The sequence below is a fragment of the Solea senegalensis genome, linkage group LG4 (genome assembly GCF_019176455.1).
Source record: "Solea senegalensis isolate Sse05_10M linkage group LG4, IFAPA_SoseM_1, whole genome shotgun sequence".
Taxonomy (NCBI): domain Eukaryota; kingdom Metazoa; phylum Chordata; class Actinopteri; order Pleuronectiformes; family Soleidae; genus Solea; species Solea senegalensis.
Genome location: NC_058024.1, coordinates 18,693,768 through 18,711,081, shown reverse-complemented (window position 1 = coordinate 18,711,081; position 17,314 = coordinate 18,693,768). Strand labels below are relative to the sequence as shown.

Here is a 17,314-nt window from a genome sequence, read left to right as displayed (position 1 = left end):
ATGCTCATTCACTCTAGTTCAAATAAAGTCAGGAGAGTTTTGCTGCTGCTGTCCAGATGTAGCAGAGTCTTTTGACACGTGCCTTGTTGTCTGTGTGTGAGTAACAAGCTGAGCTCACTTTCCCACACTGACTCCCCGAGCTGTGGTCAGTCAACAACAAAGGGGACGTGTGTGGCAGATGCTGGCTGTGTGTCGTCATAGAAACACAGCCTGGAACGTCTGGAGGGAAACGATCCCATTGGCTGCCACTGACACTTTGTACAATTTGACATCACACTGAGAAAATCCTGTCATCAAGTTTCATCAGAGTGACTTGGTGTCTCACATCAGTGTCAAACACACTTCCAGGTATAATCACTGTCTCATTGCTGACCATCAGCTGGACTGAAGTTCCTGCTCCACACGTGTGTGTGTGTGTGTGTGTGTGTGTGGGGTTCCTGGAGGAGGCACCTGTTTCATAAAGTGTGCCAAATCCCTGTGGAAGATTATTCTGCTGCTGCTGGACATGATGTCACTCACACTCAGCTCCAACCTCCTTCATCTCTCACACACTTGTTCTGTTCTCACTGTTCTGTCGTCTGTACATTCATCCCTGATATTTGAATGAAAAAAACAAACCAAATGTAAATACACTGCCCATTTATATAAAAAAATGCTTTGAAACCAGTTCTTCATTTCAGAGCCAGTGTCTCAGGTCAAAGGTCAGGATCTATTGTCCCACAGGACTCTGTGAGTGAGTTTCCTCTGGTTTCCCACACTCTGTCCTTTCACTGCACAACAATAGAAGTGTGTCCTATTATAGGTCACATTAGACACAGTGTGTGACCTCTTTAAAGGTCACATTAAAAAAAGCTTTACATTAAGACACACAGCTGGAATCTCCAGAGGATGTTGCAGTGAGAGATGTGTTTGTTAAATGTACAGTTTCTCCTTCAGGTTGATGATGTCACTTCCTGCAGATAAAGAGAGCCACCAAACTTCACCAAACATATTTACACATACATTAATAGGATTCTTTTAACTACTAGAATGGTGATGGATAGAATTTTGATCATTAATACAGTATTTATATAGTATTTTAATTATTAATATTTCAGTAATAAGAGTAAAGTAATGTCCTCTTAGGAAGTTAGCATAGGTTAATTTAAATTCTGATGAAAATGATTCCATTAATCAACAAATATTGATTCTGCTTGACAGATAATTGATGAATAATGTATGATTTTCTCTGTAAATTAATTTACATAATCCCAAAATTCTACATTAAAATCGCCACATATTTAGAAAATGTCAAGGCCCCATAATTACTTTAGATTTATTTCTAAATACTGAGTTTTTCTTTGTTTAAAGTGTCAGTAATCTGTCAGATTATGATTCAGTCACTGACCTTCAGATTATAGAACATTATCATTGAAGCAAAAGACATTTAAAGCAGATGTTCATAGTTTCTTATCTTCATCATCATATAGAAGAGAAATGTAAACAAAGAGCAAGTAAACAATATTTTCATCAGACAGTGTTTGTTTATTCAATAAACAACAAGTGTAAACAGTTCAGCTCCAGGTGATGATGCATCACAACAACAACTTGTAGATTTCTACAAGACACACTGTACTCTGAGAGAGTCAAGGAACAAGAGTCTTTATAAAAGACAAACAGGTAAAAGTATCTGAGGACACAGTTCTCACTGTACTTTCACTCTTTTTTACAAATGGATTAAAGGTTTGCTCTTCATAAATAAAAGCAAAAATACTCAAAGCACTTTACGTAAGACAACATTATTCTCAGTGATCAGAAACTTCAGCTGATCCTGAAAATAATAAAGTCATATTGTCACAATAAAACTGTGACATTAAAGTGAAACTTTTACAATAAAAGTTCAAACATATTGATCTGCAACAGATCAGGTTTCAATAATCACATCAAATGATCTGCAGTAAACATGATAACATGTCCTAAAAAAGGACAATAACTCAACAATTGATCAATATGATCAAAACTATTCAAGATGTAACAAACATCACAGGAAACATGAAGATATGAAGCAACACTTTTAGAAAAAGTGATCTTGATCTTACAACAGATCAGTTTTATGTCCATAAAAAGGACATTTAGATATTTCTCATGTCAATAATCAATATGATCCATGTCCAAAAAAGAACTGGGATAAAATTATTCAAACATCACAACATACATTGTGATATGAAGCAAAACTATGAGGGAAAATTACTTTTAATCTTACAACAGATCGGTTTTGTGTCCATAAAAAAGGACATTTAAATATTTCCCATGTCAAAGATCAAAATGATCTAAAATAACAAATGTTATCATAACATTATATAATACCAGTACATGAAGTAGACTGAGGTATAATAATAATTGCTGCCGCAATCAGATTGGATTCATGCAACATGCATGACAAGATGTTCTCTTTCTGAACTTGAAAGATAGAGTTTGTGTCATTTCCTCAGGAAATGTCAAACACACAGATACAGACTTCTGTTCATACAGAAGAACAAGTCCTTCAATTTCACTGAATTCACTTCCAGTAATCTTTGACCACTGTGGTGGTCTCACTTTGTCTGGTTGTAACTCCAGTCTGTAGGTGTCTACCACGGCCTCCAGGGGGCGCTGTGGACTGGACTCTTGTCTTTGGTGACGCTGGTCTGGTCCGTGGAGCTCAGAGGAGAGAAGTCAGCCTCTGTCAGGTTCTTATCAGAGGAAGACTGCAGCTTGTTGAAGTTCTTCATCATCAGTCTTCTCTGCTGTTGATTGTGCTGCTGCAGCTGTGTCAGGACACAGACTGTCATCTCCAGGATGTCTGCTTTCTCCAGCTTGGAGTCTGGCTGCTGTTTGAGGAACTCTGGACCCAGGAGAGACTTGAGCTGCTCAATGCTGCTGTTGATTCTCTCTCTGCGTAACTTCTCCACCAGAGGCTTTCTGAGCTGCAGAGAAAAGAGCAAAGTCATTAATGGACTGATTCTGGAGTAAAGTGTGAGCATGAACAAAGACAGAAGATGAAATGTTCTTGAATGTTCTTCAATTTACCTTGTGAGTCAGAGTCAGATGTTCCTGAGAGTTGGTCAGAGCTGCAGTGATTGTAGGTGCCATGTCTGGATCTGTGTGCTGTAGAGGTCTCTGTAGAGAGAATCTGATCTCTGCTGGCTTCATCCCTCCTATTTATAGTCCCACATCTCCGTATGAATGTGTGGGTCTTGGTCTGACTGCACTTTCTCACACTCTCGGCCAATCAGAGCGCTGGAGGAGACAATAGGACATGTGGAGCAGTAACATACTGAATTGCTGTCAAAGCCTCAGGGACAATAGTTAGATCTCAGGGGAACAGGTGGACGACTGGGGGCTGATGGAGAGAGACTCACAGAATCTGGGAAAGTGGTGACCCTGTAGAGAGAGAAGATCTGATGCTGATCAGTGACTTTGACCGAGCACACGCTGATCATCACGTCACACACGTGTGACAATTACACTTGATGGTTAAAATAATCATAGATTGTTGTGTATCTTTCTGTGGAGTCACAGTTTTACATTTTCTGACTGCAGCACATTACATTTTTATTCTGGGTTAAAGTGTAGTTCAAGTTGGAAATACATCTTTTTTGTGTTTTTACATATGTTTTTATCATTTTATTATAATATTGAGGTAGTAAGGTAGGGCAAATACACATTCTATATAACAGTGACCATGCTAGTGTCCAGATGTGACTTGTGTCCTGTGGTCAGTGTGAGTAGAAAGTTGCTCTCAGGTTCCCACACTCACTCCCTGTTCTGTGGTCAATGAAGCACAAAGAGACTCTGAATGGAGCTTTTGTGTTTGATCCTGGACGTGTGTTGTAGTAAAAACAGAGCCTGACGTCACCAACCATCTGGAGGGAAAGAGCCTCATTGGCTGTTTCTGACTGTCTGCAAACATTTAAATGTATATGATGACAGTTTATATGGCAGATTATTTAGTCATCTTTCACTGATGATCACATTATTTTGACTTGTCAATCATAACCGTGTCTCTGTATCAGACACATAACTTCATATTCATACATGAGGGTGAGAGGGTGAAGCAGCTGTTTCCTGAAGTGTGCCAAATCCCTGTGGAGAAAAGTCGACTGCTGCTGGAGTCAAGGACGATAACTGATCTGACATTTTCTTCTCTCCAGATCTTTCCCACACTCTGTGCTTTAAAGCAAATAATGCTGATGAATGACTTTGATCAGACACATGTTAATCAAACCATCACACACACACTCATGTTATAATGTGTCAAACATGAGATCAAAATAAATATTCTTAAAAATAATATTTGAATTCTACTGAGCCAAAACTAAAATAAAGGACCAGAAATGACACCCTTTAAAAATGTAAACATCAAAAACAACACAATAATGTTTCAGATGTGACAGTGTGATGCTCATTCACTCTAGTTCAAATAAAGTCAGGAGAGTTTTGCTGCTGCTGTCCAGATGTAGCAGAGTCTTTTGACACGTGCCTTGTTGTCTGTGTGTGAGTAACAAGCTGAGCTCACTTTCCCACACTGACTCCCCGAGCTGTGGTCAGTCAACAACAAAGGGGACGTGTGTGGCAGATGCTGGCTGTGTGTCGTCATAGAAACACAGCCTGGAACGTCTGGAGGGAAACGATCCCATTGGCTGCCACTGACACTTTGTACAATTTGACATCACACTGAGAAAATCCTGTCATCAAGTTTCATCAGAGTGACTTGGTGTCTCACATCAGTGTCAAACACACTTCCAGGTATAATCACTGTCTCATTGCTGACCATCAGCTGGACTGAAGTTCCTGCTCCACACGTGTGTGTGTGTGTGTGTGTCCTGGAGGAGGCACCTGTTTCATAAAGTGTGCCAAATCCCTGTGGAAGATTATTCTGCTGCTGCTGGACATGATGTCACTCACACTCAGCTCCAACCTCCTTCATCTCTCACACACTTGTTCTGTTCTCACTGTTCTGTCGTCTGTACATTCATCCCTGATATTTGAATGAAAAAAACAAACTAAATGTAAATACACTGCCCATTTATATAAAAAAATGCTTTGAAACCAGTTCTTCATTTCAGAGCCAGTGTCTCAGGTCAAAGGTCAGGATCTATTGTCCCACAGGACTCTGTGAGTGAGTTTCCTCTGGTTTCCCACACTCTGTCCTTTCACTGCACAACAATAGAAGTGTGTCCTATTATAGGTCACATTAGACACAGTGTGTGACCTCTTTAAAGGTCACATTAAAAAAAGCTTTACATTAAGACACACAGCTGGAATCTCCAGAGGATGTTGCAGTGAGAGATGTGTTTGTTAAATGTACAGTTTCTCCTTCAGGTTGATGATGTCACTTCCTGCAGATAAAGAGAGACACCAAACTTCACCAAACATATTTACACATACATTAATAGGATTCTTTTAACTACTAGAATGGTGATGGATAGAATTTTGATCATTAATACAGTATTTATATTGTATTTTAATTATTAATATTTCAGTAATAAGAGTAAAGTAATGTCCTCTTAGGAAGTTAGCATAGGTAAATTTAAATTCTGATGAAAATGATTTCATTAATCAACAAATATTGATTCTGCTTGACAGATAATTGATGAATAATGTATGATTTTCTCTGTAAATTAATTTACATAATCCCAAAATCCTACATTAAAATCGCCACATATTTAGAAAATGTCAAGGCCCCATAATTACTTTAGATTTATTTCTAAATACTGAGTTTTTCTTTGTTTAAAGTGTCAGTAATCTGTCAGATTATGATTCAGTCACTGACCTTCAGATTATAGAACATTATCATTGAAGCAAAAGACATTTAAAGCAGATGTTCATAGTTTCTTATCTTCATCATCATATAGAAGAGAAATGTAAACAAAGAGCAAGTAAACAATATTTTCATCAGACAGTGTTTGTTTATTCAATAAACAACAAGTGTAAACAGTTCAGCTCCAGGTGATGATGCATCACAACAACAACTTGTAGATTTCTACAAGACACACTGTACTCTGAGAGAGTCAAGGAACAAGAGTCTTTATAAAAGACAAACAGGTAAAAGTATCTGAGGACACAGTTCTCACTGTACTTTCACTCTTTTTTACAAATGGATTAAAGGTTTGCTCTTCATAAATAAAAGCAAAAATACTCAAAGCACTTTACGTAAGACAACATTATTCTCAGTGATCAGAAACTTCAGCTGATCCTGAAAATAATAAAGTCATATTGTCACAATAAAACTGTGACATTAAAGTGAAACTTTTACAATAAAAGTTCAAACATATTGATCTGCAACAGATCAGGTTTCAATAATCACATCAAATGATCTGCAGTAAACAATGATAACATGTCCTAAAAAAGGACAATAACTCAACAATTGATCAACATGATCAAAACTATTCAAGATGTAACAAACATCACAGGAAACATGAAGATATGAAGCAACACTTTTAGAAAAAGTGATCTTGATCTTACAACAGATCAGTTTTATGTCCATAAAAAAGGACATTTAGATATTTCTCATGTCAATAATCAATATGATCCATGTCCAAAAAAGAACTGGGATAAAATTATTCAAACATCACAACATACATTGTGATATGAAGTAAAACTATTAGGGAAAAATAACTTTAATCTTACAACAGATCAGTTATATGTCCATAAAAAAGGACATTTAAATATTTCCCATGTCAAAGATCAAAATGATCTAAAATAACAAATGTTATCATAACATTATATAATACCAGTACATGAAGTAGACTGACAATAACTAACAATAATTGCTGCTGCAATCAGATTGGATTCATGCAACATGCATGACAAGATGTTCTCTTTCTGAACTTGAAAGATAGAGTTTGTGTCATTTCCTCAGGAAATGTCAAACACACAGATACAGACTTCTGTTCATACAGAAGAACAAGTCCTTCAAATTCACTGAATTCACTTCCAGTAATCTTTGACCACTGTGGTGGTCTCACTTTGTCTGGTTGTAACTCCAGTCTGTAGGTGTCTACCACGGCCTCCAGGGGGCACTGTGGACTGGACTCTTGTCTTTGGTGATGCTGGTCTGGTCCGTGGAGCTCAGAGGAGAGAAGTCAGCCTCTGTCAGGTTCTTATCAGAGGAAGACTGCAGCTTGTTGAAGTTCTTCATCATCAGTCTTCTCTGCTGTTGATTGTGCTGCTGCAGCTGTGTCAGGACACAGACTGTCATCTCCAGGATGTCTGCTTTCTCCAGCTTGGAGTCTGGCTGCTGTTTGAGGAACTCTGGACCCAGGAGAGACTTGAGCTGCTCAATGCTGCTGTTGATTCTCTCTCTGCGTAACTTCTCCACCAGAGGCTTTCTGAGCTGCAGAGAAAAGAGCAAAGTCATTAATGGACTGATTCTGGAGTAAAGTGTGAGCATGAACAAAGACAGAAGATGAAATGTTCTTGAATGTTCTTCAATTTACCTTGTGAGTCAGAGTCAGATGTTCCTGAGAGTTGGTCAGAGCTGCAGTGATTGTAGGTGCCATGTCTGGATCTGTGTGCTGTAGAGGTCTCTGTAGAGAGAATCTGATCTCTGCTGGCTTCATCCCTCCTATTTATAGTCCCACATCTCCATATGAATGTGTGGGTCTTGGTCTGACTGCACTTTCTCACACTCTCGGCCAATCAGAGAGCTGGAGGAGACAATAGGACATGTGGAGCAGTAACATACTGAATTGCTGTCAAAGCCTCAGGGACAATAGTTAGATCTCAGGGGAACAGGTGGACGACTGGGGGCTGATGGAGAGAGACTCACAGAATCTGGGAAAGTGGTGACCCTGTAGAGAGAGAAGATCTGATGCTGATCAGTGACTTTGACCGAGCACACGCTGATCATCACGTCACACACGTGTGACAATTACACTTGATGGTTAAAATAATCTTAGATTGTTGTGTATCTTTCTGTTGAGTCACAGTTTTACATTTTCTGACTGCAGCACATCACATTTTTATTCTGGGTTAAAGTGTAGTTCAAGTTGGAAATACATCTTTTTTGTGTTTTTACATATGTTTTTATTATTTTATTATAATATTAAGGTAGTAAGGTAGGGCAAATAAACATTCTTTATAACAGTGACCATGCTAGTGTCCAGATGTGACTTGTGTCCTGTGGTCAGTGTGAGTAGAAAGTTGCTCTCAGGTTCCCACACTCACTCCCTGTTCTGTGGTCAATGAAGCACAAAGAGACTCTGAATGGAGCTTTTGTGTTTGATCCTGGACGTGTGTTGTAGTAAAAACAGAGCCTGACGTCACCAACCATCTGGAGGGAAAGAGCCTCATTGGCTGTTTCTGACTGTCTGCAAACATTTAAATGTATATGATGACAGTTTATATGGCATATTATTTAGTCATCTTTCACTGATGATCACATTATTTTGACTTGTCAATCATAACCGTGTCTCTGTATCAGACACATGACTTCAGATTCATACGTGAGGGTGAGAGGGTGAAGCAGCTGTTTCCTGAAGTGTGCCAAATCCCTGTGGAGAAACGTTGATTACTGGTGGAGTCAAGGATGATAACTGATCTGACCTTTTCTTCTCTCCAGAGCTTCCCCACACTTTTTTTTTAACTAAATGACAGCTTTGTCTGAATCATAAGGGAATGTTTGAGGTTCATTAAAATGTAGTCCTATATTAAATTTTTTTTAATAATCTGTATTTCTTCATTAAATACATCAAACAATCAATTGTATTCATTGTACAATTTTAAATGGTAGCTCTGTTGCCTTGAAGCAACCAGGTCTCCTTGTTAGTGTGTGGGTTTTCTCTGTACTTTAGTTTCTTCCTACAGTAAAAATCATACAGATGTTAATTGGACACTAGAAGTGCTTTATAAATACAACACATACATATTTTCAATCGGCTCAGAATAAAAAATGTACATTCTGAGGTTCAATTTGTTATCACGAAAAACATTTTTCATTTGATACATGATGACATTCCTATTTTGGGACTTGATCCCTTTGAAAGTGTGTCTCCGTGGGGCAGAGGTCTGACATTGTGCCGCAGAGATTATGAGTGGGATAAAAGGACACACGTCTATTGTTGTGCCAAGGGAAGACGTGAAAGGACAGAGTGTGGGAAAGCAGAGGAAACACACTCACAGAGTCCTGTGGGACAAAAGATCCAGACCTTTGTCCTCAGGACACAGGCACTCAGAGAGACACACTTTCAAAATGGGAACCTCTTGAGCTGTCTCAATTTAAAAAAAACTACCCTTTAACTACCCCATTCCGTTAAAGCACACTTCACTATTTCAATAGATGTTTTTTTCCACATTTTCTGAAGAACTGCAATATTATTGCATTTAAAATACACAATATTTCACCAGTGAGAACAAACCACTGAAAAAAAACATTGCATTCCAAATGAGTCAAATATTTACAATATAAATAACAACATATTACAAGTTATTTAAAAGTACAACAAATACAAGTGCATATGAGTTAAATAAATTCAAATATGATTGTATTAGTTCTGATTAGGACCAGGATTTAACTTTACTTTTTTGTCTTTTAGTTTGATATCTTTTGATTTGGGCAAAACCAGCCTTTGGTTTAAAATGTTCAGTACATACAGCACATAACTAGCATATAAGAACATATAAGATATATATATATATATATATATACGTATATAAGAACAACACGGCTGATCAATGTTGTAGTGAAGTTATATGACTTTAACTTACAGAAACCTTAAAAGTCACTATCATTTAGTTAAAAAAAGTGTGTGAGATTTGTGGAGAGAAGAAAAGGTCAGATCAGTTATCATCCTTGACTTCAGCAGTAATCAGCTTTTCTCCACAGGGATTTGGCACACTTCAGGAAACAGCTGCTTCACCCTCTCATCCTCATGTATGAATCTGATACAAGGACACAATTATGATTGATCAGTCGGGATGTGTGATCATAATTGAAAGATGAGTAAATAATCTGCCATGTTAACTGAACTGTCTCTGTAAGATAAACTGTCATCATATACATTTAAATGTTTGCAGACAGTCAGAAACAGCCAATGAGGCTCTTTCCCTCCAGATGGTTGGTGACGTCAGGCTCTGTTTTTACTACAACACACGTCCAGGATCAAACACAAAAGCTCCATTCAGAGGCTCTTTGTGCTTCATTGACCACAGAACAGGGAGTGAGTGTGGGAACCTGAGAGCAACTTTCTACTCACACTGACCACAGGACACAAGTCACATCTGGACACTAGCATGGTCACTGTTATAAAGAATGTTTATTTGCCCTACCTTACTACCTTAATATTATAATAAAATAATAAAAACATATGTAAAAACACAAAAAAGATGTATTTCCAACTTGAACTACACTTTAACCCAGAATAAAAATGTGATGTGCTGCAGTCAGAAAATGTAAAACTGTGACTCAACAGAAAGATACACAACAATCTATGATTATTTTAACCATCAAGTGTAATTGTCACACGTGTGTGACGTGATGATCAGCGTGTGCTCGGTCAAAGTCACTGATCAGCATCAGATCTTCTCTCTCTACAGTCACCACTTTCCCAGATTCTGTGAGTCTCTCTCCATCAGCCCCCAGTCGTCCGCCTGTTCCCCTGAGATCTAACTATTGTCCCTGAGGCTTTGACAGCAATTCAGTATGTTACTGATCCACATGTCCTATTGTCTCCTCCAGCGCTCTGATTGGCCGAGAGTGTGAGAAAGTGCAGTCAGACCAAGACCCACACATTCATATGGAGATGTGGGACTATAAATAGGAGGGATGAAACCAGCAGAGATCAGATTCTCTCTACAGAGACCTCTACAGCACACAGATCCAGACATGGCACCTACAATCACTGCAGCTCTGACCAACTCTCAGGAACATCTGACTCTGACTCACAAGGTAAATTGAAGAACATTCAAGAACATTTCATCTTCTGTCTTTGTTCATGCTCACACTTTACTCCAGAATCAGTCCATTAATGACTTTGCTCTTTTCTCTGCAGCTCAGAAAGCCTCTGGTGGAGAAGTTACGCAGAGAGAGAATCAACAGCAGCATTGAGCAGCTCAAGTCTCTCCTGGGTCCAGAGTTCCTCAAACAGCAGCCAGACTCCAAGCTGGAGAAAGCAGACATCCTGGAGATGACAGTCTGTGTCCTGACACAGCTGCAGCAGCACAATCAACAGCAGAGAAGACTGATGATGAAGAACTTCAACAAGCTGCAGTCTTCCTCTGATAAGAACCTGACAGAGGCTGACTTCTCTCCTCTGAGCTCCACGGACCAGAGCAGCATCACCAAAGACAAGAGTCCAGTCCACAGCGCCCCCTGGAGGCCGTGGTAGACACCTACAGACTGGAGTTACAACCAGACAACGTGAGACCACCACAGTGGTCAAAGATTACTGGAAGTGAATTCAGTGAAATTGAAGGACTTGTTCTTCTGTATGAACAGAAGTCTGTATCTGTGTGTTTGACATTTCCTGAGGAAATGACACAAACTATATCTTTCAAGTTCAGAAAGAGAACATCTTGTCATGCATGTTGCATGAATCCAATCTGATTGCGGCAGCAATTATTATTATACCTCAGTCTACTTCATGTACTGGTATTATATAATGTTATGATAACATTTGTTATTTTAGATCATTTTGATCTTTGACATGGGAAACATCTAAATGTCCTTTTTTATGGACATAAAACTGATCTGTTGTAAGATCAAGATCACTTTTTCTAAAAGTGTTGCTTCATATCTTCATGTTTCCTGTGATGTTTGTTACATCTTGAATAGTTTTGATCATATTGATCAATTGTTGAGTTATTGTCCTTTTTTAGGACATGTTATCATTGTTTACTGCAGATCATTTGATGTGATTATTGAAACCTGATCTGTTGCAGATCAATATGTTTGAACTTTTATTGTAAAAGTTTCACTTTAATGTCACAGTTTTATTGTGACAATATGACTTTATTATTTTCAGGATCAGCTGAAGTTTCTGATCACTGAGAATAATGTTGTCTTACGTAAAGTGCTTTGAGTATTTTTGCTTTTATTTATGAAGAGCAAACCTTTAATCCATTTGTAAAAAAGAGTGAAAGTACAGTGAGAACTGTGTCCTCAGATACTTTTACCTGTTTGTCTTTTATAAAGACTCTTGTTCCTTGACTCTCTCAGAGTACAGTGTGTCTTGTAGAAATCTACAAGTTGTTGTTGTGATGCATCATCACCTGGAGTTGAACTGTTTACACTTGTTGTTTATTGAATAAACAAACACTGTCTGATGAAAATATTGTTTACTTGCTCTTTGTTTACATTTCTCCTCTATATGATGATGAAGATAAGAAACTATGAACATCTGCTTTAAATGTCTTTTGCTTCAATGATAATGTTCTATAATCTGAAGGTCAGTTACTAAATCATAATCTGACAGATTACTGACACTTTACACAAAGAAAAACTCAGTATTTAGAAATAAATCTAAAGTAATTATGGGGCCTTGACATTTTCTAAATATGTGGCGATTTTAATGTAGAATTTTGGGATTATGTAAATTAATTTACAGAGAAAATCATACATTATTCATCAATTATCTGTCAAGCAGAATCAATATTTGTTGATTAATGAAATCATTTTCATCAGAATTTAAATTTACCTATGCTAACTTCCTAAGAGAACATTACTTTACTCTTATTACTGAAATATTAATAATTAAAATACTATATAAATACTGTATTAATGATCAAAATTCTATCCATCACCATTCTAGTAGTTAAAAGAATCCTATTAATTTATGTGTAAATATGTTTGGTGAAGTTTGGTGGCTCTCTTTATCTGCTGGAAGTGACATCATCAACCTGAAGGAGAAACTGTACATTTAACAAACACATCTCTCACTGCAACATCCTCTGGAGATTCCAGCTGTGTGTCTTAATGTAAAGCTTTTTTAATGTGACCTTTAAAGAGGTCACACACTGTGTCTAATGTGACCTATAATAGGACACACTTCTATTGTTGTGCAGTGAAAGGACAGAGTGTGGGAAACCAGAGGAAACTCACTCACAGAGTCCTGTGGGACAATAGATCCTGACCTTTGACCTGAGACACTGGCTCTGAAATGAAGAACTGGTTTCAAAGCATTTTTTTATATAAATGGGCAGTGTATTTACATTTAGTTTGTTTTTTTCATTCAAATATCAGGGATGAATGTACAGACGACAGAACAGTGAGAACAGAACAAGTGTGTGAGAGATGAAGGAGGTTGGAGCTGAGTGTGAGTGACATCATGTCCAGCAGCAGCAGAATAATCTTCCACAGGGATTTGGCACACTTTATGAAACAGGTGCCTCCTCCAGGAACCCCCCACACACACACACACACACGTGTGGAGCAGGAACTTCAGTCCAGCTGATGGTCAGCAATGAGACAGTGATTATACCTGGAAGTGTGTTTGACACTGATGTGAGACACCAAGTCACTGTGATGAAACTTGATGACAGGATTTTCTCAGTGTGATGTCAAATTGTACAAAGTGTCAGTGGCAGCCAATGGGATCGTTTCCCTCCAGACGTTCCAGGCTGTGTTTCTATGACGACACACAGCCAGCATCTGCCACACACGTCCCCTTTGTTGTTGACTGACCACAGCTCGGGGAGTCAGTGTGGGAAAGTGAGCTCAGCTTGTTACTCACACACAGACAACAAGGCACGTGTCAAAAGACTCTGCTACATCTGGACAGCAGCAGCAAAACTCTCCTGACTTTATTTGAACTACAGTGAATGAGCATCACACTGTCACATCTGAAACATTATTGTGTTGTTTTTGATGTTTACATTTTTAAAGGGTGTCATTTCTGGTCCTTTATTTTAGGTTTGGGCTCAGTAGAATTCAAATATCATTTTTAAGAATATTTATTTTGATCTCATGTTTGACACATTATAACATGAGTGTGTGTGTTTGATGGTTTGATTAACATGTGTCTGATCAAAGTCATTCATCAGCATTATTTGCTTTAAAGCACAGAGTGTGGGAAAGCTCTGGAGAGAAGAAAATGTCAGATCAGTTATCGTCCTTGACTCCAGCAGCAGTCGACTTTTCTCCACAGGGATTTGGCACACTTCAGGAAACAGCTGCTTCACCCTCTCACCCTCATGTATGAATCTGAAGTTATGTGTCTGATACAAGGACACAGTTATGATTGACAAGTCAAAATAATGTGATCATCAGTGAAAGATGACTAAATAATCTGCCATATAAACTGTCATCATATACATTTAAATGTTTAGAGACAGTCAGAAACAGCCAATGAGGCTCTTTCCCTCCAGATGGTTGGTGACGTCAGGCTCTGTTTTTACTACAACACACGTCCAGGATCAAACACAAAAGCTCCATTCAGAGGCTCTTTGTGCTTCATTGACCACAGAACAGGGAGTGAGTGTGGGAACCTGAGAGCAACTTTCTACTCACACTGACCACAGGACACAAGTCACATCTGGACACTAGCATGGTCACTGTTATATAGAATGTGTATTTGCCCTACCTTACTACCTTAATATTATAATAAAATGATAAAAACATATGTAAAAACACAAAAAAGATGTATTTCCAACTTGAACTACACTTTAACCCAGAATAAAAATGTAATGTGCTGCAGTCAGAAAATGTAAAACTGTGACTCAACAGAAAGATACACAACAATCTATGATTATTTTAACCATCAAGTGTAATTGTCACACGTGTGTGACGTGATGATCAGCGTGTGCTCGGTCAAAGTCACTGATCAGCATCAGATCTTCTCTCTCTACAGGGTCACCACTTTCCCAGATTCTGTGAGTCTCTCTCCATCAGCCCCCAGTCGTCCACCTGTTCCCCTGAGATCTAACTATTGTCCCTGAGGCTTTGACAGCAATTCAGTATGTTACTGCTCCACATGTCCTATTGTCTCCTCCAGCTCTCTGATTGGCCGAGAGTGTGAGAAAGTGCAGTCAGACCAAGACCCACACATTCATATGGAGATGTGGGACTATAAATAGGAGGGATGAAGCCAGCAGAGATCAGATTCTCTCTACAGAGACCTCTACAGCACACAGATCCAGACATGGCACCTACAATCACTGCAGCTCTGACCAACTCTCAGGAACATCTGACTCTGACTCACAAGGTAAATTGAAGAACATTCAAGAACATTTCATCTTCTGTCTTTGTTCATGCTCACACTTTACTCCAGAATCAGTCCATTAATGACTTTGCTCTTTTCTCTGCAGCTCAGAAAGCCTCTGGTGGAGAAGTTACGCAGAGAGAGAATCAACAGCAGCATTGAGCAGCTCAAGTCTCTCCTGGGTCCAGAGTTCCTCAAACAGCAGCCAGACTCCAAGCTGGAGAAAGCAGACATCCTGGAGATGACAGTCTGTGTCCTGACACAGCTGCAGCAGCACAATCAACAGCAGAGAAGACTGATGATGAAGAACTTCAACAAGCTGCAGTCTTCCTCTGATAAGAACCTGACAGAGGCTGACTTCTCTCCTCTGAGCTCCATGGACCAGACCAGCATCACCAAAGACAAGAGTCCAGTCCACAGCGCCCCCTGGAGGCCGTGGTAGACACCTACAGACTGGAGTTACAACCAGACAAAGTGAGACCACCACAGTGGTCAAAGATTACTGGAAGTGAATTCAGTGAAATTGAAGGACTTGTTCTTCTGTATGAACAGAAGTCTGTATCTGTGTGTTTGACATTTCCTGAGGAAATGACACAAACTCTATCTTTCAAGTTCAGAAAGAGAACATCTTGTCATGCATGTTGCATGAATCCAATCTGATTGCGGCAGCAATTATTATTATACCTCAGTCTACTTCATGTACTGGTATTATATAATGTTATGATAACATTTGTTATCTTAGATCATTTTGATCTTTGACATGGGAAATATTTAAATGTCCTTTTTTATGGACACAAAACCGATCTGTTGTAAGATTAAAAGTAATTTTCCCTCATAGTTTTGCTTCATATCACAATGTATGTTGTGATGTTTGAATAATTTTATCCCAGTTCTTTTTTGGACATGGATCATATTGATTATTGACATGAGAAATATCTAAATGTCCTTTTTATGGACATAAAACTGATCTGTTGTAAGATCAAGATCACTTTTTCTAAAAGTGTTGCTTCATATCTTCATGTTTCCTGTGATGTTTGTTACATCTTGAATAGTTTTGATCATGTTGATCAATTGTTGAGTTATTGTCCTTTTTTGGGACATGTTATAATGTTTACTGCAGATCATTTGATGTGATTATTGAAACCTGATCTGTTGCAGATCAATATGTTTGAACTTTTATTGTAAAAGTTTCACTTTAATGTCACAGTTTTATTGTGACAATATGACTTTATTATTTTCAGGATCAGCTGAAGTTTCTGATCACTGAGAATAATGTTGTCTTACGTAAAGTGCTTTGAGTATTTTTGCTTTTATTTATCAAGAGCAAACCTTTAATCCATTTGTAAAAAAGAGTGAAGTACAGTGAGAACTGTGTCCTCAGATACTTTTACCTGTTTGTCTTTTATAAAGACTCTTGTTCCTTGACTCTCTCAGAGTACAGTGTGTCTTGTAGAAATCTACAAGTTGTTGTTGTGATGCATCATCACCTGGAGTTGAACTGTTTACACTTGTTGTTTATTGAATAAACAAACACTCTCTGATGAAAATATTGTTTATTTGCTCTTTGTTTACATTTCTCTTCTATATGATGATGAAGATAAGAAACTATGAACATCTGCTTTAAATGTCTTTTGCTTCAATGATAATGTTCTATAATCTGAAGGTCAGTGACTGAATCATAATCTGACAGATTACTGACACTTTACACAAAGAAAAACTCAGTATTTAGAAATAAATCTAAAGTAATTATGGGGCCTTGACATTTTCTAAATATGTGGCAATTTTAATGTAGAATTTTGGGATTATGTAAATTAATTTACAGAGAAAATCATACATTATTCATCAATTATCTGTCAAGCAGAATCAATATTTGTTGATTAATGAAATCATTTTCATCAGAATTTAAATTTACCTATGCTAACTTCCTAAGAGAACATTACTTTACTCTTATTACTGAAATATTAATAATTAAAATACTATATAAATACTGTATTAATGATCAAAATTCTATCCATCACCATTCTAGTAGTTAAAAGAATCCTATTAATTTATGTGTAAATATGTTTGGTGAAGTTTGGTGGCTCTCTTTATCTGCAGGAAGTGACATCATCAACCTGAAGGAGAAACTGTACATTTAACAAACACATCTCTCACTG

At 38.0% G+C, this 17,314-nt stretch overlaps 4 protein-coding genes across 4 annotated transcripts; 2 read left to right on the top strand and 2 right to left on the bottom strand.

Moving 5' to 3' along the window:
* Positions 1 to 1,503: 1,503 nt before the first annotated feature.
* On the bottom strand, positions 1,504 to 3,175 carry LOC122768832 (transcription factor HES-1-like). The gene is made up of 2 exons (XM_044025110.1): positions 3,049 to 3,175; positions 1,504 to 2,945 (listed from the first exon to the last, which is right to left on the bottom strand). Exons 1-2 carry the CDS (start codon positions 3,169 to 3,171, stop codon positions 2,610 to 2,612), a joined length of 459 nt encoding a protein of 152 aa, XP_043881045.1. The 5' UTR covers positions 3,172 to 3,175; the 3' UTR covers positions 1,504 to 2,609.
* Positions 3,176 to 5,910: 2,735 nt separating this feature from the next.
* LOC122768464 (transcription factor HES-1-like) lies at positions 5,911 to 7,595 on the bottom strand. Its single transcript, XM_044024501.1, has 2 exons — positions 7,461 to 7,595; positions 5,911 to 7,357 (listed from the first exon to the last, which is right to left on the bottom strand). Exons 1-2 carry the CDS (start codon positions 7,581 to 7,583, stop codon positions 7,022 to 7,024), a joined length of 459 nt encoding a protein of 152 aa, XP_043880436.1. The 5' UTR covers positions 7,584 to 7,595; the 3' UTR covers positions 5,911 to 7,021.
* A 3,176-nt stretch (positions 7,596 to 10,771) lies between these two features.
* LOC122768452 (transcription factor HES-1-like) lies at positions 10,772 to 12,291 on the top strand. The gene is made up of 2 exons (XM_044024473.1): positions 10,772 to 10,909; positions 11,013 to 12,291. Exons 1-2 carry the CDS (start codon positions 10,787 to 10,789, stop codon positions 11,346 to 11,348), a joined length of 459 nt encoding a protein of 152 aa, XP_043880408.1. The 5' UTR covers positions 10,772 to 10,786; the 3' UTR covers positions 11,349 to 12,291.
* Positions 12,292 to 15,034: 2,743 nt separating this feature from the next.
* Positions 15,035 to 16,705, top strand: LOC122767691 (transcription factor HES-1-like). The gene is made up of 2 exons (XM_044023129.1): positions 15,035 to 15,161; positions 15,265 to 16,705. The coding sequence occupies exons 1-2, from the start codon at positions 15,039 to 15,041 to the stop codon at positions 15,598 to 15,600; spliced, it is 459 nt and encodes a 152-aa protein (XP_043879064.1). The 5' UTR covers positions 15,035 to 15,038; the 3' UTR covers positions 15,601 to 16,705.
* Positions 16,706 to 17,314: the final 609 nt, after the last annotated feature.